This window comes from Plasmodium vivax, chromosome 11 (genome assembly GCF_000002415.2).
Source record: "Plasmodium vivax chromosome 11, whole genome shotgun sequence".
Classification (NCBI taxonomy): domain Eukaryota; phylum Apicomplexa; class Aconoidasida; order Haemosporida; family Plasmodiidae; genus Plasmodium; species Plasmodium vivax.
Window position 1 is genome coordinate 1,239,182 of NC_009916.1, and position 27,759 is coordinate 1,266,940.

The following is a 27,759-nucleotide window of genomic DNA, read 5'->3' on the forward strand; positions in this document are numbered from 1 at the left end:
GCCACTTCTTCATCGCCACTTCTTCATCGCCACTTCTTCATCGCCACTTCTTCACCGCTTCCCCCCCCGCGCGCTAACTAACGAACAGCAAGCCCAGTGACTCCCTGTGGACACCTCGATTGCGAGCCAAAAAAGCGTCCAAGTTCTGCTCATACATAAAGTAGTTCAGCACGTGGGCGCGGATCTGGTTGGGGGTCCTCCTTCGCAGGGCCTCTACGCAGTTAAAGAGTATAAATTTCTGCGTGTCGTTTAGGTGGATAAAATTCCCCAGGCATATAACAATGAGTTGTGCGTGCAGCTGGTCCGTAGGGAGGTTGAAAAAGTGGAGGAAGTGCAGGATGGAGAGAATGTCATTGAGGTAGATCGGGTAGGTAGAAACCCTCCAAACATCTGCATCACCCATCAAAGGCGGGTGATCATCTTCTCCAGCGCGGTGAAACTTCACACACTTGCCAACCGCCTGGCGCACGAGAGAGAGCATTTTGTGGGCTATGCTCACGTCTATAATTTTGCGCCGCACGAAACTTTCGCAAATGAAAGAGATCTCTGCAATTTCGAGGGAGGTACACACGTTTTCGTTTTTTATAAATATGTTAAGAAAGAAGTCGAACGAATTTAAATAGGACTTCATAATGGGGAACTTCAAAAAGGGCAGTCTCAGCATGTAGCTGAGGAGAAAGAGGAAATTCTTCAGCAGTTTGTTTGTTGCGAGGTGGAACTTATTTCGATCGGGGGCGTCTTCCTCGTACAGGGCGAAGTTGTACGTGTACTGCTGGTCGTATAGGAAGGCGAGCGCGTTGGGGAAGCGGTCACCATGGAAGAGGTCACCATGGATGACGTCACTATGGAAGGCGCCACCATGGATGAGGCCACCATGCAAGACGCCTCTGCCTATCCCCTCCCCCCTCGCCAGCCCATTTATAAAGTCGTATACGCCCTGCTCGGACCACTCGTTCATGCTCGGGATGAACCCCCCCAGGGCGCGCTCAACTGCCCGGTTTAGCTTCTTATCCGCGTAGTAGCTCTGCGCCTCCATGAAAGCGAGCAGGGTTAGCATGTTCCTGCAGAGAAGGGGGGTCCTCCCCGGGGCGACCAAGTACTTCACGACGTCCTCAATCAGGTCCTGCACGTACAGATTTTTGCGCGCCAGCTCTTTGTCGTGGATGAAGATGGTCAGCACTTCCTTCACCTGGAATGCGTTTCGCTCTTCCGGCGCGAAGCAAGCGGCGGTTAAGCCGGTCATTCCGGTTGCGCCGGTTGCTCCGACTGCTTCGATTGCCCCGTTTGCGCCGGTCATTCCGACTGATTCGATTGCTTCTATTGCTTCCACTGCTTCTCCCCCCTCGCGCACCATTTTGCGCACCTCGTCCTTTATCTGAGTCATGAGCGTGGCCTTTAATTTGAGCCCCCGGTGCCTCCCCTCCCTGAGTTTTATTTTCCGCCTTTCCCTCTTCACGTTCAGGTTAATAAACTGCACGCCATCTTTAGAGACCTCCTTCTCGTACTGCTCCATATCCACCTGTTGCAAATTTTCGAGGACGTTTTGTACCTCTGCATCGTTTACGCGTTCCACGGAGGGGTGCTTCCCCTGTGGGTGTCCCTCAACGAAGGAGCCCCTTAGCTCCTCATCACCATGTTGGGTAGTATCACTTCGTATGTTTTTACCCTCCATGGGAGTCTCTCCATGGGGGAAATCCCCCCCAACACGGGACCCCCTGTCCATATTAACTAACTTAACTTTATAAATAAGCGGAAGGTGATTTATGGCGGTGTGCAAATTGGTGTGTGGGGCGAAGAGTGCCTTCGATAGGGGGTAGGAAAAGTGGCTATCCAATTTGAAGTAGTCCATTTCGAGGGCGCTTAAGACCTTCCGAAGGATGGGCCCATCTCTGTAGTTGACTCTACACATTAGGTAGAAAAGGATGAACAGGTCTTCGTAGCCAAAGGAGTACTTGACAAATTTGTTCATCAACTGGAGGAACTTTTTCTTTTCACCGTTATGGATGTAGAGGGCGCAGAGGTGGGTGAAGCCCTTGCCGCTGTTTACGTATTTGCCGAGGTCTTCACAGATTGGCTCTGTTAGCTGGTCCGCTAACTGGTCCGCTAACTGGTCCGCACCTTCGGCTTCCCTCGGTTTGTTCTCCGCACCTTTCAGTGGAGCCGCTTTCCCAGCCGCCTTCGCAGGTGCCTCCCCCCCCCGCGGGGCAATCACGTTGTGCATTTTCTGCTCCACGTAAAAGTAATCGCGCACAATTTTGTTTAGCCGCTCCCTGGGGACGCTGTTGAAGAAGAACCGCCTCTCCATGCGGTGCGCGGCCCTGAGGAGGGCGCGCCGCTTCATTTTCGAGGGGGTACCGCTGTAGCGGTGTAGCGGTGAAGCGGCGAAGCGGCGAGACCCCAGCCCGGTAACTATGCGAGTATGCGAATCGTGTCCGGCCTGGAAACACAGCACAGCTCAACTCAAAAAGGGGCACCATCCGGGGGAAACGCCTCGAGGAATAATTGCCCCTACATTTCAGCTAACATGGCAGAATGGCGAAACGGGGAGGTGGCCCCTCACGTTGAAAAAAAAAAAAAAAAGAAGTGGAGAGTTTTTCACACCGATGGAGAGGAGAGCTACCTCAGCGTTAAGTTTCGCCGAAAAAAGGGAGAAAGGGGTGAGCAAGAGGGGCGAAAAAGGTCAATTCGATATGCTGCCGAGGAGTGAAGATCCAAGTTGGGGTCGACACGGGTGGGTGCGATCGCGCGGGGTGCTCAAGCGGAATTTGGCGAAGCCGCAATTTGGCGAAATCACATTTTGGTGAAGAAGCCACATTTTGGTGATGCCACATTTTGACGAGTGTGTCGCCTAACAAATGCGCCGCCTAACAAATTTGCCACTTGACGAAGGCAGACCCGTGCGCGCAGCCTGGTTTGCCCCTCGTGCCCAACGCCACGAACGGCAAGGCGCTGCCCTTCCGGGGAGGCCCGCCCACTTGGAGCGCCGACCGAGCGGGGCATGCCCCCTGTGCGTGGAGAAAGCGGAGAAGCTAGCGGAGAAGTACGCTCAGTTGGCCGAGGTGTTCCCCAAGGGATCTGTGCTTCGCATCTGGCCGCTCCCCATCTGGTCGCTCCTCATCTGACCGCTTCGCATCTTACCGCCCCTTTGACCGAATGGCGGAGGAGCCCACGCTGCGCGGCTTCCTGCAGCTGGAAGAGGTGCGCGACCGGTACGTCACCGACCTGAACACGGAGAAGCAGCGGTTCTCGTACGCAGAGCTGCACGAGGAGGTGGAGAATTTGAGGAGCTTCCTAAAAGGCATCAACGTGCAGCCGGGGGAGGAAATCTCCATCGTCCTCTTCAACAGCATCGAATACGTGGTGAGCTTCCTAGGCATAAACTACAACAAGAACATATGCCTTCCGTTGAATACCAATTTGAAGAAAGAGGAATATGTGAGGTACCTAGTGAATAACTGCAAGTATATAATTATACACGACTATGACGAGGACGATGAGAATTACGTTTCTATGAAGAAGAAGCATGGCTATTATAAAAATGTGTGCCAGTCGATTGAGGAGTTGGGCACCGAGCACAGCATTGGGGTCATCCGAATTAGGAAGAACAAGGAGGCGCCGTTCTTCACCTACTCGTTGAGCAGGCCGTATGGTGGCAACTCTCCTGATGGGATGAAGGGAGTGATGGAGGAGGGCGGGTTGACCAAAAAGGGAAGCGACGTCTGCCTCCATCTGCACACTTCGGGAACAACCAGCAAAGTGAAGATAGTGCAGCTGACGAATGAAAACATCAAAACGACCATCAGGAATATCACCAGCTCTTACGGACTGAACCAGGAAGACAACACAGTGATAGTGATGCCTCTGTACCATGTGCATGGCTTGATTGGAGTTCTAATGCCCATTTTGCATGCCAAAGGGAATGTCCTTTTTCAAGTAGGCCACTCATTTAGTGCGTCTGAATTTTGGAAAAACGTGGTGCACCACAACGTTACGTATTTTTCGGCCGTCCCGACGATCGTGAAGATACTGCTCCTACGGTACGAGAGCGACTATTTCGTGGAGGGCGTGAAGGTAAAACACAAGCTGCGGTTCATTAGGACGTCGAGTTCCCAACTGGATGAGCATATGGAAAGGGAAGCGGAGCTGAAATTCGAGACGAACATTTTGCAGGCCTATGGCATGACGGAGGCATGTCACCAGGTGAGCTCGAACAAGCTTATCCTCACCGATGAGAAAGACGTAGCAACTGTTAAGAAGTACAAAAGTGTGGGCATTCCAAACGTAGGGGTGGTCATATATGATCATGAGAGGGGAAAAGTGTGTAAAAGAAATGAATTAGGTGAAATATGTATTAATGGGAAAAACGTCATGTTTGGTTACAAAGAATTGAAGGACAATGAAAATATATGTGTTTATGTAAATACGGTGAAGGAGAGGGTAGACTACATGGAGGGGAACCCCTTTTTGGCCATTGGCGAATCTGTTCCCTTTTTTAAAACTGGAGATGTTGGGTACGTGGATGGAGAGAACTTCCTCTTCATTGCTGGCCGGATTAAGGATATCATCAACCGGGGGGGGGAGAAAATCATCCCCAACGAGATCGATGACGTGATGAGGGACCACCCATGGGTGTCGGACTGCTTAGTCTTTGCTTCTACAGATGAGGTGTACGGCGAGGCCATCCACGCGGCGGTCATTTTGGACGAGAAGCAGTTGCCCTGTGGGGAGGCCCTCCAAGGGGGGACTTCGCCTTCCAGTACGCTTTCCCCCACGCTTACCAAGAGCACTACGCCAACCGCTTCCATTGCGGAAAACGAATTCAACGTGGAGGCCTCGCTGAGGCTGAACCTGGAGTACCACCACCTGCGGGAGGAGCTGACGGAGCACATGAAGAAGCGGCTGGCGGATTTCAAAGTGCCGAAGAAAATCTACTTCGTGAATCACTTCCTAAAAACGGACACGGGGAAAGTATCGAGGAGAAAGGTGGCCGAAGGAGTGGACCACTTGAAAAGAGCCCCGCTGAACCTATTCGACGTGCTAGCCTTATGTCTGAAGAAGGCCCACCTGGATGATTACCTTTACGGGGTGTATGGAATTCCCCTAAACAAGGTACTTCCCAGTTTTGTGGGCAACCAAGTGCACTACATAAGTTTTAGGAACGAAATAAACGCGTGCCTGAGTGGCAGTTATGTAAATTATTTTGACCAGCAGAGGGGAAAGAAAAAGGTGGGAATGATCCTAACGTGTTCGGGACCTGCATTTGTGAATGCCCTGCCAGGTTTGTACAACGCCAAGGTGAATCACTTTCCGCTTATCTTCATATGCTTCGAGAATTTTACGGCTAAAAATTTGACTCCCTTTGATAAGCACCAGAATTTCCAGTACTTCCCCCAGCAGCAATTTTTGGCGAAGGCCAAGGAGATGTGTGCAGGGGTATTTCACGTAGATTCGCCGGATGCCTTTCCGGAGCAGTTCTTCACTTGTTTGGAGACATGCATACGGATGAAGTCTCCCGTTTATTTAAACCTAAGTTATCACCTAATCGGGGAGGAAGTCACCCTTGACGGGGCTATGCACCTATTGGATGTTAGTGAATGCCACGCGCGGAGGTACCACCAGCCGCTGAGCGTGGAGAAGGGCCTAATCACTCTCTCCAAAGAGGAAGACCAAAAAGTGCACAACCTGTTGCAGCTATTTTGTAGAATATACCAGAGTAACAAGAAGGGGGTGATCTTCCTAGGCACCAACTGTAACCATGGCGTTAAGTACGTTCTGAAGATGTCTCACTTGTTGCGGATACCAATCTACACGAGCACCATGGGAAAATGCTTTGTTAAGGAAAATTACCTGTACAATGCTAATCAGTGTAAGTCGTTCCTCTTCGAAAATTTGGACTTCTGCTTCTCCTTTGGGACTCTCTTCAATTTTTATTTTAACTTTGGGAACTTCCCACAGTGTAAGAAGGAGAACATGCTTTGCGTAGATTTGACGAATGATGTGTTTGACCCTCGTGTGGATTCCCACTGCGAGCACTTTTTCTTCTGCGATTTGTACCCAGTTGTGAAGAAGTTGTATTTCGCCCTCAAAAAAGGGGGGGCCCTCCCCATTGATGTGGACGCGCGAATGAGCTGGGTAACCGCCATCCAAGAGGCGAAACAGAAGAGCATACATAAAGTTTGCAGCCAAGTGGCCACTGAGCACTTCGTTTCTGAGCTGTTTACCATGGAGCAGGTCATGCTTATCCTGAGACACTTCCTGCTGGATTATTTCTTCGCCCAAAATGAAATTCCAGCGACGTACAGGCGGTACTTCATCGATTATTTTAAGTACGTGAACCGGGCGCAGCTGTGTGGGGTGCTTCCCGGGATGCTGCCTCATGGGGAGGGCGAAGCGGACCTGGGCGCGCCGCCAAGCGACTGCGACTTGAGTGATAGCAGCTCGGAGGAGGGGGACAACAGCGCGGGTGGGCCCGCCCTCCAAAGGAAGCGTAAACCTGGGGAGAGCAAAAAGGGGAAGTTCCTCAACCAGGAAATTAAAAAAAGAGTCGTGATCACCAACGAAGGGTCCATCACGCTACACCTGGGAATATTATTTTTGCCCCAACTGGGGCCCTACAATTTCGTAATTCCGCAGATAAATGGAATGATGGGTGTATCAATGAACGCAGCGATTTGTGGCGCTCTGAACGATCGGGAAAATGTCGTTTTCGCAATTTTGGGAGATTCCTCCTTTGGCTTTACTTCCAACGAAGTAGAAACCATTTGCCGCTTCAAGTTAAAAGTTGTTCTTATCATTTTAAATAACAACGGCATATACGGTGATCGGGACATCCAAACGAAGGGACCCCATTTGGAAGAGGTGAACAAGGATGCCCATTTTTTTCTTCAAAATCCCTCCGCTCTTTACCATTTTAGCAAGTACGAAAATTATGTGACTGCCCACGGGGGGTATGGTCGCTATGTGGATAATCGGGAGGACCTCATCCAGCAGCTCAGGCACGTCACGAGCGAAAGTTTTAACTCCTTCCCGGTGCTGCTGAACGTCATCGTGGGGGAGGCCCACTCGGTTAAGTTTGACGTGGACAGGTATATACGGTGAGGGAGGCGCGATGGGATGAGTTCATTTATTTTTCCACCCCCCAAGCGGCGAGTTAAGCGGCTCATGAGCGACCCGCCTGTGCAACGATGACTCAGTGCGCTCATTTATACATGCACCTGTATGGCTATCCCCTTTTTGCCGTTTACTTTTTCCCCGGACGAGGCCACATGCACACGCTTATCTCTGCATGCGTGAGCGAGCATCCCCCTGCATGCAATTTTTAAAATTAAATGATGCACCCCCGTTTGGAGCGGCTCCCCGCCCTGTTTGGGAAGCCTGCCCAGATCATTTCAAACCGTTTAAGTGGCACACGCGATGAGTGTACGCCACTTGGGCTGCAAAGAATGCTCCGTTATAGGGGGGGTCGCAGCTGGCAACAACTACGCGCAGGATGCGCCAAACTTTGTTCAGCCAACCTGTTGAGCGTCGCAACGTTCGCTTCCCACGTAGGTGGTGCGTATCCCCTTGGCAATGTGGGGAAGCAAAGAAGAAAAAAAAAAATGGACACAACGGAGTGGGCCCATACGTGGGTCACACCCATTTGGGTTTCACCGCGGAAGTGGACGCGGCCACCCAAGCTGGTTGCAATTGCGCATAGGCGGTGGTTTCCACTGACACATTTTTTCCTTGTGTGGGAAGGCAGATCATTCGCTGCGGTAAAATAAAGAGAACAAAAATTAACCTATCAGAGTGACCCCCTTTTGGCAACAACGTACAAGTGTTCATCCCGAGCGGGGAGAGGGAATACTTGAAAGAAATGGCTCAGCCCGGAGGGGCAAAAAGATTAATTGGCGTTTTTCACCGCAAAGAAAAAGGTTCTCCTGTGCACGATTTGTTTGGCGAGGGGGGCATACTCTTACCGCTGCGTTAAGCTATTTATGTGCATGCTGAAATTGGGGGAAAAAAAAAAAAAAGTGTCCTCCCTTTTGCAAAAACAAATCCGCCACAGGGAAATGCAAACGGGACGAATTTGCAAAAATGAGGGAGCCATTTTGCATAGCAGCATGACACCCGCGTTTCTTTTTCCGTGTAGTCCTTTCTTCCATAGCACAGCTCGCTCCTTTTCGCTTCTGCGCGTTGGGCGCTACGCATGTGCGTTGCATACGCGTAGGCACATGCGCACATGCGTGTATTTGTGCGGGGCGCAAACTTTTATCCTCCCCCCCGTTTTCGTGCATGCCTCTTTACGCGTATAGCGCAGTGTGCTTCTTTCATTTCTCGGCAAAGGCACGGGCACACTTGGCTTTTTTTTTGCAAAGGCACACTTTCTTTCACTTTTGCGTATCGTGGCGACCATTTCTTCGCAAATGCGTATTCGCTTCGCCGTTTTATTTGCCCCTTTGTAGTAACCTTGCCATTTCACATCGCATCATAATTTGACCATATATCATCCCCCTTGTCATTTTTTTTTTTTTTTTTTCTCCCCCTTTGTGTTTACCATTACACTCCCCTGGAACGATAACAATTAAGTGTTTAACGAAAGAAAGAAAAAAAAAAAAAAAAAAAGGCCATTCCGAGTTAAAGAAAAAAAAAAAAGAAGCAACTTTTCGTCAACTTCATCAAAATTAAGCAATCTCAAAGTTGAGCGAGTTTAACTGCCATTTGCGCAAACGTAGTATCGTGTGACATGAGCTTGTTTCGTCTGCGCGCTGGAAGAGGAAGGCCGTTTTTCCGCGAGAGTTCGCTGCCCTTGTGTTTGTATGAGTGCTTGCGCGCGGGCATAGGCGCACACGAGCGTATGCACATAGGGAGATTACCTGCAGAGGGGAGCTCCGTTAACACCCTCACACAGTTACGCCTTCACACCTGTACACCTTTACACCTTGCGGAGAACCTTTTTGCCAACGCACGTGTGCATTTCGTCAGCTGTTCAAAACTCCCCTGGCTGCCGCTTCACGCTGCCGCTTTACACTGCCGCTTTGCGCTTCCCGCCCCAGTCCATTGAGCGTTCACCCCATCATGGAGAACAGCGCCGATGTGAAGGCGGTGGCCGATGAAAACAACGGAGAGCAGAAGGTGACGAAAAAGAAAAACCTGAGCAGACTGATTGTGGAGGAAGCAACGAACGATGACAATTCCGTTGTAGCCCTGAACACCAAGCGAATGGAAGAATTGAACTTTTTCCGAGGAGACACCATCTTGATTAAGGGAAAGAAAAGGCACTCCACCATTTGCATCATTTTGAATGACAACGAATTGGATGAGGGGAAAATTCGGATCAACAAGGTTGCCAGGAAGAACCTCAGGGTTTGCTTGGGAGGTAACGCGCACGGGCGCACTTGCAGCATGTGTCTCCGCGTGTGCACTGGGCGCAGCGGGGTGGGGCCGACCACGTCGCTATAACCCCACACGCCGCGTTTCCCACTCATGCCACTCTTCCCGTCGCTCTAACCGCAATCACGCCGCTATTCGCGCCCCCCCCCGCAGACATCGTGTACGTGAAGCCGTGCCCCGAAATCCCGTACGGAAAGAAGATCCAGGTGCTGCCCCTTGACGACACCATCGAAGGGCTTGCGAAGGACACCCTGTTCGAGATTTTCCTCAAGCCGTACTTCAACGAATCGTACCGACCCGTCAAGAAAGGAGACTTGTTCCTCGTCCGGGGGGGATTCATGTCCGTAGAATTCAAAGTGGTTGAAGTGGACCCAGACGACTTCTGCATCGTCTCCCCAGACACGGTGATATACTACGAAGGAGACCCCATCAAAAGAGACGATGAAGAGAAGCTAGACGAAATAGGCTATGATGACATAGGAGGATGTAAAAAACAGCTAGCTCAAATTAGAGAAATGATCGAATTGCCGCTTAGACACCCAGGATTGTTTAAAACGTTGGGGGTGAAACCACCCAGAGGAGTACTGCTGTATGGACCGCCAGGAAGTGGAAAGACATGTATAGCTAGAGCTGTGGCAAATGAAACAGGAGCCTTTTTCTTTCTCATAAATGGACCAGAAGTAATGAGCAAAATGGCTGGAGAGGCAGAAGCAAATTTGAGGAGAGCCTTCGAAGAAGCAGAAAAAAATTCCCCCGCAATTATCTTTATTGACGAAATTGATTCCATTGCTCCGAAGAGGGAAAAGACGAATGGAGAAGTTGAAAGGAGAGTCGTTTCCCAATTGCTAACCCTAATGGATGGTATAAAAACTAGAGGCCAAGTAGTAGTCATAGCAGCAACGAACAGGCAGAATTCGATAGACCCTGCGCTCAGACGATTTGGCAGATTTGACAGAGAAATTGACATAGGAGTACCGGATGATAATGGAAGGTTTGAAATTTTAAGAATACACACCAAGAATATGAAGCTCTCCCCAGATGTGAAGCTAGAAGAACTGGCAAGCAGCACACACGGTTTTGTTGGCGCAGATTTGGCTCAACTATGTACAGAAGCGGCACTAACGTGTATTCGAGAAAAAATGGACGTAATTGACTTAGAGGATGAAATTATTGACAAGGAGGTGTTAGAAAGCATGTGCGTAACGCAGGATCATTTTAATATGGCCTTGGGTACGTGCAATCCATCCTCTTTACGCGAAACCGTTGTTGAAGTGCCGAATGTCAAATGGGATGACATTGGTGGGTTGGACGAAGTGAAGAACACGTTACGTGAAATGATTCTATACCCAATTGACCATCCAGATAAATTTGAAAAATTTGGTTTGTCTCCATCTAGGGGGGTTCTATTTTATGGACCCCCAGGTTGTGGTAAGACGTTACTAGCCAAAGCCGTTGCATCTGAATGTTCAGCTAATTTTGTATCCATTAAAGGTCCAGAATTGCTAACCATGTGGTTTGGTGAGTCGGAAGCCAATGTTAGAGAGGTGTTCGACAAAGCTAGAGCTGCTGCACCATGTGTGTTATTCTTTGATGAGCTAGATTCCATCGGGACGCAGAGAGGATCCACCCTCGGAGATGGAAGCGGTGCTGGAGACAGAGTAATGAATCAGCTGCTAACCGAAATTGATGGAGTGGGACCGAAGAAAAATCTCTTCTTTATAGGAGCAACGAACAGACCTGAGTTATTAGATGAAGCTTTATTAAGACCAGGAAGACTAGACCAGTTGATTTATATTCCTCTGCCCGATTTAGCTGCTAGAATTTCTATCCTAAGCGCTGTATTGAGGAAGAGCCCCATAGCTGATAATGTGCCTATAGACTTTTTGGCCCAGAAGACTGCCGGATTTAGTGGCGCCGATTTAGCGGAGCTCTGCCAGAGGGCAGCCAGAGCGGCCATTCGAGATTCCATCGACTCGGAGGAAATGAACAAAAAGTCCAAGCTACAAATGTATCCAAATGTGAAAGGCGAAAATGGGGAGAATACTCAAAGCGTTCCAAATGATACCCCTGTGCAGAATAACGAAGAAAATACAGTGAAATATGAAATTACGAGGCACCATTTCAAGGAGGGGCTAGCTGGCGCCAGGAGAAGTGTTTCGCAAGCCGATCTAATTAAGTACGACAACTTTAGGATAAAGTTCGACCCTCTGTACAAGACGAAGGCGGGTGGTGGAAACGAGGACTTCATCATTGACTGGCCCGATGAGGAGAACAACGAGGAGCCCCAGGAGTACAACGTCGACGATGATTTGTACTCGTAGTTCGGCCAAAGCGGGTCTCCTTCGCGTGGCGGCGTGGCAGCGTGGCTATACCGCGGTGCACACCATGCATAGCTGTACCGCTACGCGCATTCTTCCCATGTTGTACACTTACCCATTTTCTCCCCCACCCCGTAAGCGAATTCAACGCCAATCAGCTGTGCACCCCTGTGTGCATACATCCCCCCGCGCAAACATACCCACCTGCACGCCTTTTTTAATTCCCCTTTTGCCATTATAACAAAGTTGTACATTTTTTAAGCCAAGAAGGGGGCCAGAGTTGCCGCGCCCGCCTTCTCTTCACAGTTTACGTATGTGTGTGTGCGCCACTGTGGGGGCTCGCCCCTGTGTGCATCTGTACGTCTGTGTGAATTAAATAAAACCGTTCAAGTTTTAACAAATTTAAGTGATAGCGTCTTTTGGAAGCGTCTTTCGGCGGCCTCCTTTGCACCATTTTGGCCAACATGTGCGCAGTTTTATGCGTAAGGAGGTTTCTGCCCGTTCAGTTAATGCGGCCCGTTTGCTTCTAAAAAGTGGCACATTTGGAGGGGGACCCTTTTAAGGGGCTGTAAGGCGCACCTACGCGAGGGTGTATACATGTATATGTACGTACATGTGCTCACCGCATGTGTGATAGACGCGGAAATTTGCCTACCTCCCCTCCCCCCAACGCCGCGACACTGTGGAGAATTCCCAACACCTAGAAGATCAACACTGGGAGTAAAAAGGAGAGCAATTTGAAAAATAAAAAAAAGGGAAACAACACGGAAAGAAACGAAACGAAGTTGCCCGATTGAACGGGTGAGCTCCCGATGAGTGTAGACGCCATGGGGAAACATACCTTTTTGCGAAAAATAGGGAAACGCGGAGAGTACATTAAAAGGGGGTAAGTATAGGCGCCCCAAACGGAATGGCGCAAATGACGTAATTTGCCCAAAAAAAATTCTGATGGTGGGGTAAGACTCCCGTTCCCATAAGCGTATATCCTTTTGTGGCTCTGCACACACGCTTCCAAACGGATGAGAGGGGTTAATTTGGAAATTATTCGGTAGCCCTCTGTGGAACGCCACAGCTCGCCCTAGAGTGGAGTGCCATTTTTCCAGGTGTAAAGTTTCCGGATGTTCAATTTGTGTAGAAGCAGAAAGGCTTCCCAATTGAAAGACAGTCTACATCCCGTTGCTAAAAAATGAAACGCTTAAAAATAACATTTTGCATTACTGTCCAGTTTGTAGCTAGCTAGAAAAAAAAAAAAAATCCCACAATTTTTCTGACTTGTTCATATTTTTTAAGCTTTTTTTTTTTTTTTGCACAAATATGTACATATGAAAAGTTATTTTTTTATTTTTTTTAGAAAATATCTGTGTATATCTAGCCAAAATGTCCAAAAGCACAAAAGCGATTTATAATAACATTGAGTGATTTAAAATTTGAGGGGGAAAAGGGGCGTGGACATTGTAACTGCCAATTTTGCTGTTCTTCATTCGGGGTGGGAAGTTTAAGGGGGAGGCATCCTTTCGACCAGTTTCGCCCTCATCATTTCGACGTTTGTCATCCCCGCGAAGCGCATTTTTTCCGCGCGCGTGCCTCGCTCAGGGATAACGGGAGATTAACTGGAGATGCATTCCTCCCATGTTATCACGCAGCGGCAGTTAAGCTTCCCCTCCGATAGACCGCAAAAGTGACAATTTCTTCAAATTTTTTCCCCTTTCATTAAATGCATACTTAAACGTAAAACTAGCACTTTTGAATTGTCTATTTTTGCACTTTTTAAAAAGTCTACGTTGAGTCATTTTGAACGTTTATTTTATTTAATTTTATTTTTTTCTCCTACAGTTTGCTTAACTTTTTAAAAAAATTACACTGCGCGCTATGTCTTATTTAACGAAATTGCTGACTTGAGACTAATCAGCATGCCTAAAAAATCTGAGCAGTAGCCCCTTGAGCAATTACGGATAAAGCGAATTTATGAACCATTCACATGATGGGCTGAGGACACCATATCGCCGAAGAGAGAACTTTTTAAGCCCAGTCTGAGAAGTACACACCATTTTTTACTTCATTTATTTATTTATTTTTTTTTGTGAAACTGCAACGGGCGTTACGCTTCACATTCGCCCACGCGACGTCGCTTTGGTGTGGAGAACCAGGTCATAGCGCTAATGTGACTGCAATCAGTTTCAACGTTAACATTGTTGACCTTCCCAAGGTTGCTAGCTTTGCTCCTTCTGTGAGTAGTGGCCAGCAATATTTATGCACATGCAAAGAGAAGGAAAGAAAGACAAAGGAACAGAACTGGAGAAATGTCCGCTTGCATACACACCTACCCATGATCAGCCACGTGTAAGAAAAAAATCACCAGGCGGATGTCACACTTGCGAAGTTGCGCAAGAGAGGTGTGCACCAATATGTGTATATTTACGCGCACAAGACGAGGAGACCCATGAGTAGAACGCAAAATGAGCCGCTTTTCACTTCAAAAGATAGTTTTTAATGACGGCAAATTGTTGAGCTGTGAAAATGCCCCCAAGGACGATGCCCCTAAAGACGATGCCGCTTCGTTTAAAAGCCTCACCACCTCACAATTTAGAAGCGACAAAGGAAAAAGTGGGCCGCCTCATCAGAGGGTCGAAAATCCGGAGATGAAGTGTGCACCCAATTTTGAAGACACGCCAAATGGTGCTTCCCAGCAAAAGTGTGAGGACCATAGAAGTGGACCCCCCGCAGTGAACAGTGAACACATCGTGGAGGACAACAAAAATAGGGGGTACATGAATTTGATAAAAAATAACGTAAGAAATGTTATCAGTAATATTATTAATAGGAAGTCCATACTGGGAAGGAAAAACAACGAAGATGTGAGGGAAGACGAGAAAAAAAAGGCAGGTGAGGAAAAGGGCGAAGGGAAGAATAGCAATGCAGCTCTGAGCAGGGAGAAGTACACCAGTGTAGCGCTGAGCAAGGAGAAGCACACCAGTGCAGCTCTGAGCAAAAGAGTAGAATTTCCTGACGCGAATGGGGCACCCCCAGATTTGAAACCAACTCCAAGGGGTACTGAAAAAAAGGGAAGCACCTCCAACTGGGTTAGAAGCAACCATGAAAATAAGTCCTCCGTTAGAAAAAATTGGACAAACGTGAAAAATGTTGCCAAAAAGGATGGCCAAAATGTTGGCAAAAATGTCCAAAATGATGGCAAAAATGTTGGCCAAAATAATGACTCAAAGGTGAATCTGGGCGGGGTGGCCAAAGACATGATCGATGAGTCCACGGGGGGGAAGACACAGCTAAGCGGAAGGGGAACTCCAACAAATGAGAAAAATCGAGGCGCAGAAAAGGTCAGCCACGGGGACGGCAGCAGAACCAACAGAAGTAGCAAAGCAGTGAACGAGAAAGCACGCAATGAGGTGGCGTCTTTAAGTGGGAAGGGACAGGCGCTCATTAGTAGAGCCCCTTCTCTGACTGGAAGAACCCCTTCGCTTATTAGTAGAGCCCCTTCTCTGACTGGAAGAACCCCTTCGCTTATTAGTAGAGCCCCTTCGCTAACTAGCAGAACCCCCTCACAAACTAGCAAAACCACATCGCTAGCGGCCAAACCGCTAGCTGCCAAACCGCTCATCTTGGGAATAAAAAAAAATGAAAAAATCCCGAATAAGCAAAACGCCTTCACCTCGAGGACCACACACAACAGGGAAAAATACACAGGCAGAAGTACCTCCCCCAATTTTCTGCACAATGATAGCTTCCAAAAAAACTTAAAAAAGACGTTAATTGACACCATCATGAATCCTGACAAGGGGGAACGCACGCCAGGAGTAGCGGCAGGGATAGCACCAAGGACAGCGCCAGGGACAACCCCAAGGACGGTCAAAACGCTCAACCGAAGCGGACATCCCGACTTGCTCAGAAGGGACACCCTTTCAAATCAAAAGGGCTTTCCACATGGAGACAAAACAAAAAGCGTAATCAAATACCCGTCGCCAATCAATGCGAATAGTGCCAGAGAGATTGGCCACCATACGAAAGGGGATAACCTGTTCGAAACGAAGCAACAAATGATTAGGAGGTACTCTACAGCGGTTCGAAACAGAAACTCGGTGCTAAGAAAGAACAGCGTAACGGCGAATGGACACCTCTCCCTTTATAAGCTAAATGGAGAGGGAAACGAAAAAAAAAAATTATCCTCTCAGCCAAATGGTACACCAAAAGTGATGAGCTCTACTAACGACTTGCAAGCTCCTGAAAATGCAGAATGGACCAGCAGAGAGGGTGGAGAAGCTTCTCAAAAGGATCTCTCACCGGTCGGTGCAAATTATAAGAATAAAGTGGCCCCTAAGTTGTTTCCCTTGCAAAGGAAAAAAATAGACGGGTTGATGAATTCATTTCTAAAAAATGGGAGACCGGTTAAGGAAACATCACCCACGGGGGGAGCTAAATGTAAGAATAGTCCAACGTCGAAGCAGGGTACACAAAAATGGGGACTACACAAACGGGTGGGAGGAAATAATGAGCCACCCCCTCTGCATATGCCCAAACGATTCAGCACGATGAATTTTACGAGGGTAAATAAGGAATGTGCAGTGCCAAGCAGGACACTGAAACGGTTTGATAGTGTAGCTAAGGGTCAGGTAAAAAAGGGGGTGGATCTTAAAACGGGCTACAAATTAGATACAGGCATGAGGCAGAAGCGTTTTTCCTTAGTGAGTAATTTGGAGAAGGTGGGCCATGCGCATTCTGGTGTGAAATCTCAAAGTAGATGTACGTCGGAAGGGGATGATGTTGATGATGAGAGGGGGTCCTTACCCAGTCATGCTGTCAAGGGGGAGCAAATAATTGGCGAGGTGGAACACCCAGTGAGGGAAGCACCACTCGAGGGGGGTGACCAAAGGGACGCGATGGAACTACCAACCGGGGAAGCACTTCTAGAAGGGGGCGAAAAAAGTGATAAACCGGAGGAGCATACACCAGGTGGAGTACTCACAGGGGACGAGGCATATTACAATTCGTCAGCAGTGAACTCGGCCCAGACGAAATACCGCGAAACGGATTTATATGAAAATTACAACGACACCACCATGATGGTGCTAAAGAGAAATTTGGACTATGGAGAGGAGACGCCTAGATGTGTTACCCCCATGTGGGCAACTCAGGGGGGGGGAAGCGGTGACCCAGACGAAGTTGGACCGGGGGAAGCTGAACGGGAGGAAGCTGAGCCGGAGGAAGGTCAGCCAGACGAAGCTACACCAGACGAAGCTACTCCAGACGAAGCTAATCAAATTGGACCCTCTCCCATGGCCCCAAGTGACCGCTTATCAGATGCCGCACAAAAAAGCAGTGGGGTCGATGCGCGAGAGAACCATCAGTCGGATGGGCTGCGCACCCTGCTAGGAGGAGAAGTGGCCCAATTTTGCACCGCCGAAGAAACATTTAGGGGTGACGAGATAGATGCCGCTAAAGGTGAGAATGATAAGGTGGATGATTCAGACAGGGAGTTCATCACCCTTGTGAAGGGGGAGAGTTTCCTCAAAGATCGCTCATCCGACAGTCTCATCAGCTACGCACAAATGGAGGAGGTAGATAAGATGCCCGTAAAGGAAGAACAAAAGGGGGAGGTCCTCATTCGAGGTGATAGTCGTGACGGCGTAAAAGAAGAAGGCAGTAATTACGGTGGGGAGAATGGGGAAGTTGCCGAAATAGGGCAGTGCAAAAAGAGCGATTATGTATGCATAAGGGTAGAGTCCGAGGATGAAGACCTCATTACTGAGAATGTGAAATTTTACTTAAAGAGCAAAAGTCAAGAGGATGGATTCAAAGCCGAGTGGGGAGGGGGAGGTGCTTCTAAAGGTTGGGTAGCTAGCCAAGGTGTAAAAAGTGATGAAAATGTCTCGGCTAAAGTGACTACTGGGCAGGTGGGCGAATTGGCCGCTTCGCACGAAAAAAGAGTTATTCTGGAGGGGGAGCACGAAGAAGGAATGATACCGGAGGGGGAGCACGAAGAAGGAATGACGCCGGAGGGGGAACACGAAGAAAGCTCATTCCCCCAACATAGCGACAAAGGTAACGCGTTGCTACCCCCCCATGCACCTCTAATGGGGGGAACCGATCCACCTGAAACACACCACTCAGTGCAACTTCCATCTGGCTTAAGCGAGAATAATAACACACCGCAAATTTTGGGGGGGAGAAAAAGCGGTGCACGTGGAAAGAGTAGCGCCATTTGTGGAGACGATCAAAGCAGTGTAAGGGGAAGCCATTTGAAGGCACCCCAGATATGTGGGAAGCATTCCCCTCGAAGGAGGAACAAAATGGTGAGGAAAAAAAACATGTATAATTTCTGCTCCAAGTACAAGAGGAATTACAACCTGAGTTTGGATAACCGCAAGGGGAAGGAAAGGAAAGTGGCAAGCCATGGAGGAGAGAACGAACAGGTGGGTACACATGCAGAGAGGGGCTCCCCAGGGGAAGGGGCCATTGTAGGGGGGGAAGCATATCCGGGTGCTCAGCAGGGAAACCTCTTTCCTAATGAAGGTTTGGCCGATCAGTTCTGGAGAGGGGGAAAAAGGAAAATTGGCAAACTGCTGAAAAGTGTGGCCACGCCCAGTTGGCTTGTGAAGAAAAGGAAAGCGAAGCCAAGTTCGCCCGTGAAGAGTCGTTCCCCGGGGGGGTTGAAGTGCAGGGTGAGGAAGTCGAGGGGGGGTGAGGGCCGTAGAAAGAGGAAAGGAGGAGAGTCAAAAAGGGGGGATGCCTGCGGTGTAGCGGTGGGCGCGGTGGAAGAAGTGGAAAAAGCGGCGGAAGCGGCGGACGGGGCAGACGGGGCAGCCGCGTCGGGCGCACCCGCCGCTCAACACGCGGAGGCCGTCTTCCGCGAGCACGAGTGGATGCGCCTGATCCTGCAGATTATAGACAAGGGTAATTTCGAGCTGGCCGAAAAGTTGATGCTCTTGATTTTCGAGAAGGAGGAGGAGTTATACAGGCGGTTCGTGGACGTGGAGAGGAGTGACGCGAGCACGCGCGCGGATTCTTCCCCCCCCGGCAGGGCAGACGAGCCGAACGGAGGAGGCGAGCTGAGCGGAGCAGATGAGTCAAACGCAGCAGGTGAACTGCGCCGAGCAGACGATAGGAAGAATAGCTCCACGTGTACTATCGACGACGCACCGCAGCAGAGAAAAAAGGAAGTGTCTCACTACATGGAGCAAATCATGCACAGCTGCCCAGCGGACTGGCCCCTACTAGACATAGCCATACTGATAATCGTCTCCCAAATAGTATGCCACATTTTTACCCACAACAAATGGAGGTACTTCTTCCAAAGCTGTGTTCTGTTTGAGCAATTCTGCATCGCCATTTTGCTAAACTCTTCGATAATTAATTCGGAGAAGAATGGAATTCCCATCCTGATGTTTGAGCACGACTTCTTTTGCAAAATTGTGACGACTGGGAATGGAGAGTTATCCTCCACTGCAGTGAAGTACCGTTGTGAATACTTAAAGAATGACCACGTGGGTAAAGAAATGACCATTTTGGATGTGATTTTTCTGGCCTTGGCTTCCTACATCACCGTCAGTCAAAATTTAAATGAGTACGTCGAACGGAACAACCTTGCGTATTATTTGGACTTGTTTCGCAAGAGGGCCCGCGAACGGGGGGTCCAGGAGGAGCGCCGGAAGGGGAAGAAGAGGAGGCCAAGTAACCGCTCCAGTTATGCCGCAAAAAAGCAGCGATTTTCCGAACCCCTGCAATGGAAGAAGCCAACTGAAGAGCAACACCTCTTTGAGAGAACGAAGAGGAGAAGAATGACGTACGAGAAAAATGTGAAGCGCAGGCTGAGCATTCTGAGGACAGCCAAGTGCATCACTGCAGGGGATAAACACTCGGTGCGTCGAAGGAGTGCCTGTCTGGACCCATGGCATGGGAAAGAAATTCCAAAGGGAGATGGTGAAAACAGGAAGGAGGATAACCAAGGGAACAAATTCTTCCTCTTTAGGAACAAAAAAATTGAGACCATCGTGCAGTACCATACTAGGAGCCACTTAGAAAAGATGCTGTGCCATATTGTCATCGAGATTTTCAACCTGGTGTATGCGTTTGGGGAGTACTCCGTGGAGAACGTGCTCATCATCAGGAAGTTTTTCCGCGTCTTTCTGAACTTCGCGCAGAAGCGGTTCGTCGCCCTCTCCGTGCGCGCGCACAGCGAGAGCGGAAGCGGGAGCGGCGGGGTTATCGGCGGGGTTATCGACGAGGTCTGGGGCGACTTGGGCAGCGAACTGCGCGCTACCGCTACCGCTGGTACTACCGCTGGCACTTCCAACTGCGGGAGCGTGCGCGGCGCCGTGCCCCCGCCCCAGCGGATTTACGATAACTACCACAACGTGTGGATTTGGGTGGAAAGGATCTTCTCCCAGAACTTCTGCGAGCTGAACAACCTGCTGTACAATGTGGGCCTGGAGAGGAGCAGCCTGGGGGGCGACGACCACCTGAGCGTTAACTATGCGAAGATAGAAACGATTAGTAAGAATGTGAAGAGGTTTTCCGCGTTGCAGAGGCGGAATTGCTGCGTGTTGAGGAGGTACTGGGCGACCTTCGGGTCCAAGGAGGGAGTTGCAGCGAGTGGAGAAAGAGACATAGAAGGAGCAGTTTGCGATGATGGTAACGGACCAGGCACAACGCCGCCACGGTCACCTCTGGAGAGATTCATGGAAGAAGCACCCACCGGCTTGGCATCCCACGAGTGGCTCCCGAACGGAGAGCTAGACAAGGAAAACTTGCGCAAACATAGAATCCTCTGCAAGCTCGAAAAAAGGGACCACTCGAAGGACAGACTGACCTTCCACTTCTTAAGTGTAGTCGAGTGCATCTATAATGTGTACCACTCGATGGAGGAGATACCATCCTTTCTTCATTTAAAAAAAAAAAAATATTTCTCAAATTACATGGGGAGTAGTAGCGAAAAGGAAAATGGGAAAGAATCAACGGGGATGCCCTTCTTGAATGGACCTACAAATGAACAGTGCGATTTGAGCAGAAGCTACTCGAGTCCAAGTCAAGTGGTGGCCCTTCTAAACCACCACATGGGTAGTAGCAATAACTGCGACAAGGGGGTGGTAGGTGATGCCCAGATGGGAAAGAGGACTAGTGAAGCGGAGGAGGAAGAGGAGGCGGAGGAGGAAGAGGAGGCGGAGGAGAAGACAGACCACTGGGTTAGGCAGCTAAAGAGGAGGTTAAAAATATACGACATCCAGTGGCATGAAGATTATGAAAAGCAGTACGTAAATTTGGCTAGCTGCATGAAGAGGTTAAAAAAAAGATTTAGGGAAAAAAAAATATTTTGTAAAATAATGGAGAGTGATTTAAATTCCTTTTGGCTAGACAAGAACCAGGTGTACCTCCAATACATCCAAATAACAATTAATTGTAAATTTATTTTGGGTTGTTCCTACGATGAGATTTTCAAATTCGTAAAAGGGAACTACGCTTTTGTGCTTAACATGGTGGAGGAGATGCGGAGGGGCTGCACGGGGAGTGCGAGTCCCCCACCCGAGGGGGAAAAAAAAAACTTTCTGGACGACAACTTTTTGCTCATGGCCTGGGAAATCGCAAACTTTTACTTTTGCATTTTGTATTACAAATTTGAGCTGAAGGAAATCTTGCAAGAGTTGCTCAAGTGGGTATCTATTTTTAGGGAGCTAGAGCTACAGGAGCGTGGCGGGCGTGGCGGCTGCTTGCTGACGTACCGGCAGCGGTGCGTGTCCTACTCCGTGCACATTTTAATCTTCCTCAATGAGTATACCTGCGCGCAGAGGGTGCTGAAGCGGTTTTCAAGGGAGTTCCTCCGGGGAGATTGCAGCCATCCGTCAGGCGGCATCAATCCGTCAGGCGGCATCGGTCTGTTAAGTGGCATCAACCCGTTAGGTGGTGTCGACCCGCTCGACCCCCGCTGCGCCGAGAGCAGACCAGCCGTCGCCCCCACGTGCGAAAGAGCAGCTCTGCACGCGCACACCATCAACAAGTGCTACCTCTACGACAAGTGGATCAACTTCATGATTAGGAAGTACAACCGCCTGATTCCGTTCCTCCTGGAAAAAAAAAATTTCGTCAAGCTGATTCTGTTTAATAATAGGAATGTAAAAATCCTGCTGAAGAAGAAGAAAGAAAAAGTTATAATAAAAAAGGTGATGCGTAAAATGCAGCAACTGCAGAGGGTCGTTTTGTCTCTCTATTGCCTCTGCGTTAAGCTCTACAAGGGCTATTACGACCACGCGTCCATTTTGCATTTCCAAACTGCGCGGCAGTTGTTGGTCGCTTCGAAGTACTTGGGCATTCACATTAAGGAGAGGGCGGCGCTCACGAGTTATTTCCCACCGGGGGGGGGAGCAGCAGATGGGGCGGATGGACCAGAGGGAGCAAATGGAACAGACGCCGCAGACGCAGCAGATGCAGCAGATGCAGCAGATGCAGCCGATGCAGGTGGGGTGAAGATGGGAAGGACGCTTCTCCACGAGCTGCCCTACCACGGGGCTTCAAACAACTTCCTCAGCGCGGATGGTGGAGGGAATTTATTTCCTGGGCGCTCTTTTGGCGATGCGATGGGCGCATCCCCTGCGGCGGGGCGCGCGGCCTCGGAGTGGGCTTCCCCCGGGTTGTACTTGCGTGCGGAGAGCGCTACCCCCCACGTGAGTCCTCACCTGGGGAACGCCAACCGGGATGGTGGCGGTGAAAATGGCGGTGAGAAGGAGGGCGGCCAAAACAGCGACGACATGTTCCACCTGCACGCGCTCATTCTGAGCATACAGATACAGTACACCCTCTCGGTCTGCATCATAATTTGCGCAGATTTGTTCATCTCCCCGGCCAAGTTAAACCGTCTCGCGGGGGGAAGGCGAGCCAATAAAGACCCCCCCGCAGTCAGCAAGCCGAAGCATCCCACCTACGTGCGCTCATTATTTAACTGCAAAATTTTACGCAAGCATTACAGAGTTATAAATGGGCACGATTTTGCCAAAGGGAAAGGCAGCAATGGGGCAAAACGGAGGAGGAAGAAGAAGAAGAAGAAAAAGAAGAAGAAAAAGAAGAAGAAAAAAGAGCCCCTGAGTTGTGGCGGCATGGGGCTGTCTGGACCCATGCACATGTACTACGTTGACTACGCTGGTGGAAGACGCCACGGAAAGGGCTTCTCATCGGGGGTGGGCTTACAGACGGATAAAAAACTTCCCCACGTTGTTCAGCACGCAGGTAACTTGCGTAACCATGGGGAGGAGCCACATGTAGGAGACGGCTCCAAAGACTCGCCCACGGATTGTTGGCAGGACCACCCGTGGAGCAATCAGCCGGACCGGGACTGCCTCTCCGACGTCGGGATGGAACGAACGCGTGACTCTCTGGAGGGGGGCTGGGCGTCTCCACCGCGCGGCTGCCTCAGCGGCTATATGAGCAGTGGCTACCTCAACGGCTGCTACAACGGCCGCTTCAGCGGTTACCTTAGTGAGTGCCTGCCCGGGCGCTACGAAAATTTCAAGCGGTCAATTTTGAAAAAAAGGGGGAGCAACCTGGGCGTCCGTGAGGGAAAGTTAAAGGAGAACGGGGGTGACTGTGCAGTGCGGACCAGCGGGCCAGACCCGGTGGACGCAAGAAGCGCTTACCACATCTTAGTGCAAATTTCGACGTGGCTGAGTAAGAACTCCGCCGCGCAGCTCGCCTGGATTGGTCAGGTAGGGGGCGTCCCCCTGTACGCGCGTGTGTATGATAGCGGTGTGTATGCTCGCGGTGTGTTTGGACGCTTGTGTATACGCGCTTATACATGTGCCCCTTTGTGTATGCCCTTTTTATCGGCACCCCCATTGCATTTCCCCCCCCTCGCAGAAGCTCTTTAAGATGTGCCTGCCGGAACTGCTGTGCATCGTGCTGGCGCTTCAAGCCAACATGTTCATGGGCAGGAACATTTTGACGGTAAGAGAGGGGTGTAGCACGTGGTGGCGGCGCCCTTTCCCGTTTCGGCCCTCGGACCACGTCCCTGCGTCGTCGCGCTTCGTTTGGTTTGCCCATCTGTACGAACGCCTTTACTTACCCCTCTGTGCGCACCCCTTATTTGTCCCCCCCCCCGCAGAACATAAAACGAATCGACCGCATACTGAAGCTCTGCGCGGAGAGCCCACAGCTGGTTTACTTCGCCACGGAGTCGCTGAAAAACCACCGAAGCAAGGCAAACCGGAAGACATACAAGAATTACTTCAGCATAGGCAGAAGGTACAAAGAAATTTTTGAGAAGAGGAAAAGGGACGTCATCAACTCGAAGGAGGAGCTCTTCCAACTGTGCAAGCATTTGTTACCATGTGATGGGGTGGACAAGGGGGACCACACCACAACGGTGCAGTTTGAGCGGGGGAGCGGCGGGTAAATCGGTACGACACCTGGGTGGGCATCAACAATGTGGCTACAGCCCGTCGTTCATTTCATCTGACTTTTTTTCGCCCCTCCTCTACCGTTTTTTTTTTTTTTTCTTTCTTTCTTTTTTTTGTGCCAACTTCTCAATATGTGTACCATTTGCAAACAAACTCCCGTTCGAGTTAAATTTTTTTAAAATCTCTTTTTTAAGCGGCGAAAGTGACTTTTCGGCCGCGCTGGTCTGAAGAGGAAGGAAACGCACGGACGAAAAATGGGGCACAAAAAAGCGGGAAAATAACACACACATCTGTGGCATGCATAAAGCGCGGTGCTTCTATGGGAGACTCTCCCGAGTGAGCCGCCCATATAGACCCACTTCTAACTCCGCCCATAGAAACCCACTTCTAACTCCGCCCATATAGACCACTTCTAACTGCTGCCCAGAACGACGTCGAAGAGGTAGTTCTTGATGAGGCCCAACTCGTCGTCCAGCTTGTTCAAGTTTCTCTCCACAAGAATCGGGAAGAGCTTCTGCGAGAGGGCGTGGCACATCCTCTTGTTGACAAAGTGGATGCCCGCGTGCATCAAATGAAACGAAGTGCATTCGCTTTCCCTGCTGGAGGGTTCATTAAACAGGGGAATCACTTTCGCAAGGTATTCATTCTTTTTGGCAAAGTCTTTCTCATTTTTTATTTTCTTTAATAGGTCATCTTCAGATAAGTCATCTGTGCTGTACTCGCTGTCCAGTTGGGGAGGCTCCTTGTCACCACAATTCGGGTGAGCACTGGACCGGTTGGCTCCACTAAAGGGGGTGCCAAAGCGGCCTTTTAACGAAAGAAGCTTCACACTTGGTGGGGTCTGCTGCCCGAGCGATGGAGGAGGAGGAGCAGCACTTGTTCCGTTCCGCCTTAAGTACGGAGAGAGAAGGTGCGCAAAATAGAGCTCTAGTAAAAAAAACGAACTGGAGAATATTTTCACCTCCAAATTTTTTAGCACAAAATAAATGAACGCTTCACAATGTTTCAGTCCATCCTGCTTGAAGAGGTTGTAGAGGACCGTTTCGAAAATGTGTCCGGCGCCAAGTTGGCCATTTTTTAAGTCGTCGAAAATTTCTTTTCTCACTTTTAGGAGCTTCCTCTTGGAAAGGTAGGCATCTAACTGGTTATAGAATTTGCTCCTCTCTTCGGGGGAGATGTCAATTTGGATGTTCCTATTGAATGGGTCCTTCGTTGGATGGTCCCTCGCCGGTTGGTCCTTCTCCGGTTGGTCCTTCGTTGGTTGTCCTTCCCGCTGCGCCTCACCGTTGGGGCCCTCCTCACTGACGAAGATCCCTCTAATATCCCGCAGGAAACCCTGCTTGCGCTCAATCTTTTTTATAATCCGCTCGCACTGCCGGTCGGATAACTTCTTATGCTTGTAAAAGTCAAAATCTTCGCTGTGGAAATGGTGGTGAAATTCATTTTTGCTGTTCCTTTTTGGAAGTTTTTTTTTTTTCTTCTTCCCCTCTTCATCGTCTTCCACCCCCGCTTCGTCCACCTCCTCCCCGATGGCACTGTCACGTAAGAATACAATTTTGTCTCCCCCCTTGTCGTAATAGCACTCCTTCTTCCTTGAGCCTACCTTGGGGCCTTTCCTCCTCTCTATGGAATGCACATTCAGGTGGTTCAAAAAATCTTCGCAGAAATAGATGCCACTTTTTATTAACTTGTTAAACCCCTCTGGTAACTCATTCACAATGAAACTTTCATCTTCGTACACTTTCGCGCTTCTGCGAATGCACCTGTACAGACGCTGCCGTTCCTTGGCCAGTTGGTTCTTCCGATCCCTCTCGTGGGGGGCATTAGCGGTTGGACTCATCTGCGCATTTACGCCACTTTGTTGGCCCACCGCACAGGTGGCTTCCTCCCCTGGGGGTACCTCCTCCTCGGCACTTCTCCCCGTACCCTCGACGGTTTGCCCCTCACTGGTGGACTTAGCCTTACTTTGGAAGAGGTCAAAGAAGCTTTCCTTTTTGGTCTCCCCAATGGTTTCCTTCCCTTCGGTTGGTTCCTCCCTATTAGGGGCAACCCTCTCCTTAACTTTGAACACGTTAAACACATTGGGGGAGACCTCCCCGTGCACCTCTATCACGTCCTGTTTCAAATCCGGAAGGACAGTCACTTCTTTCAACCCGCATTCATTCGCATCTCCCTCCTGCACAGCGGTGGGAGAAAAATCTGTATTGTCGACCAGCTTGTACTTGTCCAAATATTCCACCACAATTTTGTGATTATCTTGGAGGGCAAAGAAAACGCAGGGGTTCTTCAAAAAGGGGACATTCCCTATTTTACTTTTCCTATAAATTTTGTCTTCATATTTAGAGTACATAAATAGGGAGAGGAAAAACGTTTCCGAGTCTCGCGTGTTTATTTTGTATCCCTCCATTACGCTCAGGAATTTTAGCCCACCGGAGTGGTTCCCCTCTACTGCGTATGGGTCTGCTGCGTACGCATCTGCCGCGTTTGGTGCCCCCAGCGGGGGAGAGCCACTTCCCTCCCAAGTCATGTTCCCATTTCGGGTGTAAACGACCGCCTCGCATGACTCGGAGGAAATGGCCACCACCGTCTGCCACTCGCTTATGTAAATACATTTGACAAAATTGTTTTCAAAATCTTGGAAATCAAAATCATTCGTGGAGTAGGTGACTCTCTTTATTTCGTCCTGTTCTATGAGCAGGTCATACATGATGGTGGTTAGCTCCTCCTCGTACAGGTACAAAACCATGAGGAAGATAGTCCTCCTGTTTTTTTGGGCTTCTAAAATTTTCGCGCACATTATTTTGCATTTCTCATGGCTAATGTTGATTTCTTCACTTATGCTGCTCAGATCGTATGTGTTGCTTTTTTGGAGGTCCTTCAAAACGAACACTTCTTTATTTGAGTACGTGAAGAGGAACACTCCGTTTTTCTCATCGACGTTGTTCACTGGGTCCGTCCACTCTTGGCACTCGTACAGCTGCGTGTTCCTCATGAGGTGCACCCGTTCGTCGGCGCTCAGGGCTAGGAACAGGTGGTCATCTTAAAGGGGGGGGAAACAAACAAGTGTGCAGCGGGGCGTACTCAAACGTTGCATGTACGCGCAGCTGGGCACACTCAAACGTTGCATGTAATCGCAGCTGGGCACACTCAAACGCTGCAAACGCGCGCGTACCTATAGGCTTGAGCCCCCGCAGGGGCACGTCCACCCGGCAGAGGAGCTTCACCTTCTCGCTGCCATAGTCAAACGCGTAAACATTCTGCTGGTCCGTGTACAAAAAGGCCTGCGTGTCCGTCTTGTTGTTCTCAATTAAGAGGACATTCTCCTCGAAGGGCTGCGATTTGATGTTTATCTTGTCACCGCCGTCACTGCTGTCCTTGCTGTTTTCATTGTCAATTTTGTACAGAAAGTCAGACAGGGAAAAAACGTTTAAACTTTTGTTAAAAAAGTAGAGGCCCTTCTGCTTCGCATTGCTTATCGTGAAATTGCTGTTCGCAAGTTTTTTTTCCTCGGTGGAGAAGTTTTCCTTCCGTTTCTTTTCCTCCTCCACCATGCAGAAGCAAGACCCATGTTGGAGTTTGAAGTACTCCGGTTCTTCGATAAACTCAATTTCGTTGATTTCTACCATTTTGTCATTGTAGCGGTGGGTGCGGGAGAGCACTCCGCGGGTGGGGGGCTGCGA

At 49.6% G+C, this 27,759-nt stretch overlaps 5 protein-coding genes across 5 annotated transcripts, besides 8 other annotated features; 3 read left to right on the plus strand and 2 right to left on the minus strand.

Moving 5' to 3' along the window:
• Window positions 1–73: 73 nt before the first annotated feature.
• On the minus strand, window positions 74–2,305 carry PVX_114105 (hypothetical protein, conserved; the record flags this gene model as incomplete). Its single annotated transcript, XM_001616159.1, has 1 exon — window positions 74–2,305. The coding sequence occupies one exon, from the start codon at window positions 2,303–2,305 to the stop codon at window positions 74–76; it is 2,232 nt and encodes a 743-aa protein (XP_001616209.1).
• Window positions 1,696–1,731: a microsatellite.
• Window positions 2,076–2,095: a microsatellite.
• A 427-nt stretch (window positions 2,306–2,732) lies between the features above and the next one.
• Window positions 2,733–2,758: a microsatellite.
• Window positions 2,759–3,153: 395 nt separating this feature from the next.
• PVX_114100 (bi-functional enzyme: long-chain fatty-acid Co-A ligase and oxalyl Co-A decarboxylase, putative) lies at window positions 3,154–7,361 on the plus strand (the record flags this gene model as incomplete). Its single annotated transcript, XM_001616158.1, has 1 exon — window positions 3,154–7,361. The coding sequence occupies one exon, from the start codon at window positions 3,154–3,156 to the stop codon at window positions 7,096–7,098; it is 3,945 nt and encodes a 1,314-aa protein (XP_001616208.1). The 3' UTR covers window positions 7,099–7,361.
• Window positions 6,525–6,555: a microsatellite.
• Window positions 6,909–7,021: a microsatellite.
• Window positions 7,206–7,230: a microsatellite.
• A 417-nt stretch (window positions 7,362–7,778) lies between the features above and the next one.
• Window positions 7,779–7,805: a microsatellite.
• Window positions 7,806–9,057: 1,252 nt separating this feature from the next.
• PVX_114095 (cell division cycle protein 48 homologue, putative) lies at window positions 9,058–12,142 on the plus strand (the record flags this gene model as incomplete). Its single annotated transcript, XM_001616157.1, has 2 exons — window positions 9,058–9,358; window positions 9,526–12,142. 2 exons carry the CDS (start codon window positions 9,058–9,060, stop codon window positions 11,691–11,693), a joined length of 2,469 nt encoding a protein of 822 aa, XP_001616207.1. The 3' UTR covers window positions 11,694–12,142.
• Window positions 9,158–9,229: a microsatellite.
• Window positions 12,143–13,770: 1,628 nt separating the features above from the next.
• On the plus strand, window positions 13,771–24,075 carry PVX_114090 (hypothetical protein, conserved; the record flags this gene model as incomplete). Its single annotated transcript, XM_001616156.1, has 3 exons — window positions 13,771–23,389; window positions 23,541–23,627; window positions 23,785–24,075. The coding sequence occupies exons 1-3, from the start codon at window positions 14,147–14,149 to the stop codon at window positions 24,073–24,075; spliced, it is 9,621 nt and encodes a 3,206-aa protein (XP_001616206.1). The 5' UTR covers window positions 13,771–14,146.
• A 416-nt stretch (window positions 24,076–24,491) lies between these two features.
• Window positions 24,492–27,705, minus strand: PVX_114085 (hypothetical protein, conserved; the record flags this gene model as incomplete). Its single annotated transcript, XM_001616155.1, has 2 exons — window positions 24,492–27,118; window positions 27,252–27,705. 2 exons carry the CDS (start codon window positions 27,703–27,705, stop codon window positions 24,492–24,494), a joined length of 3,081 nt encoding a protein of 1,026 aa, XP_001616205.1.
• Between the last annotated feature and the right edge of the window lie 54 nt (window positions 27,706–27,759).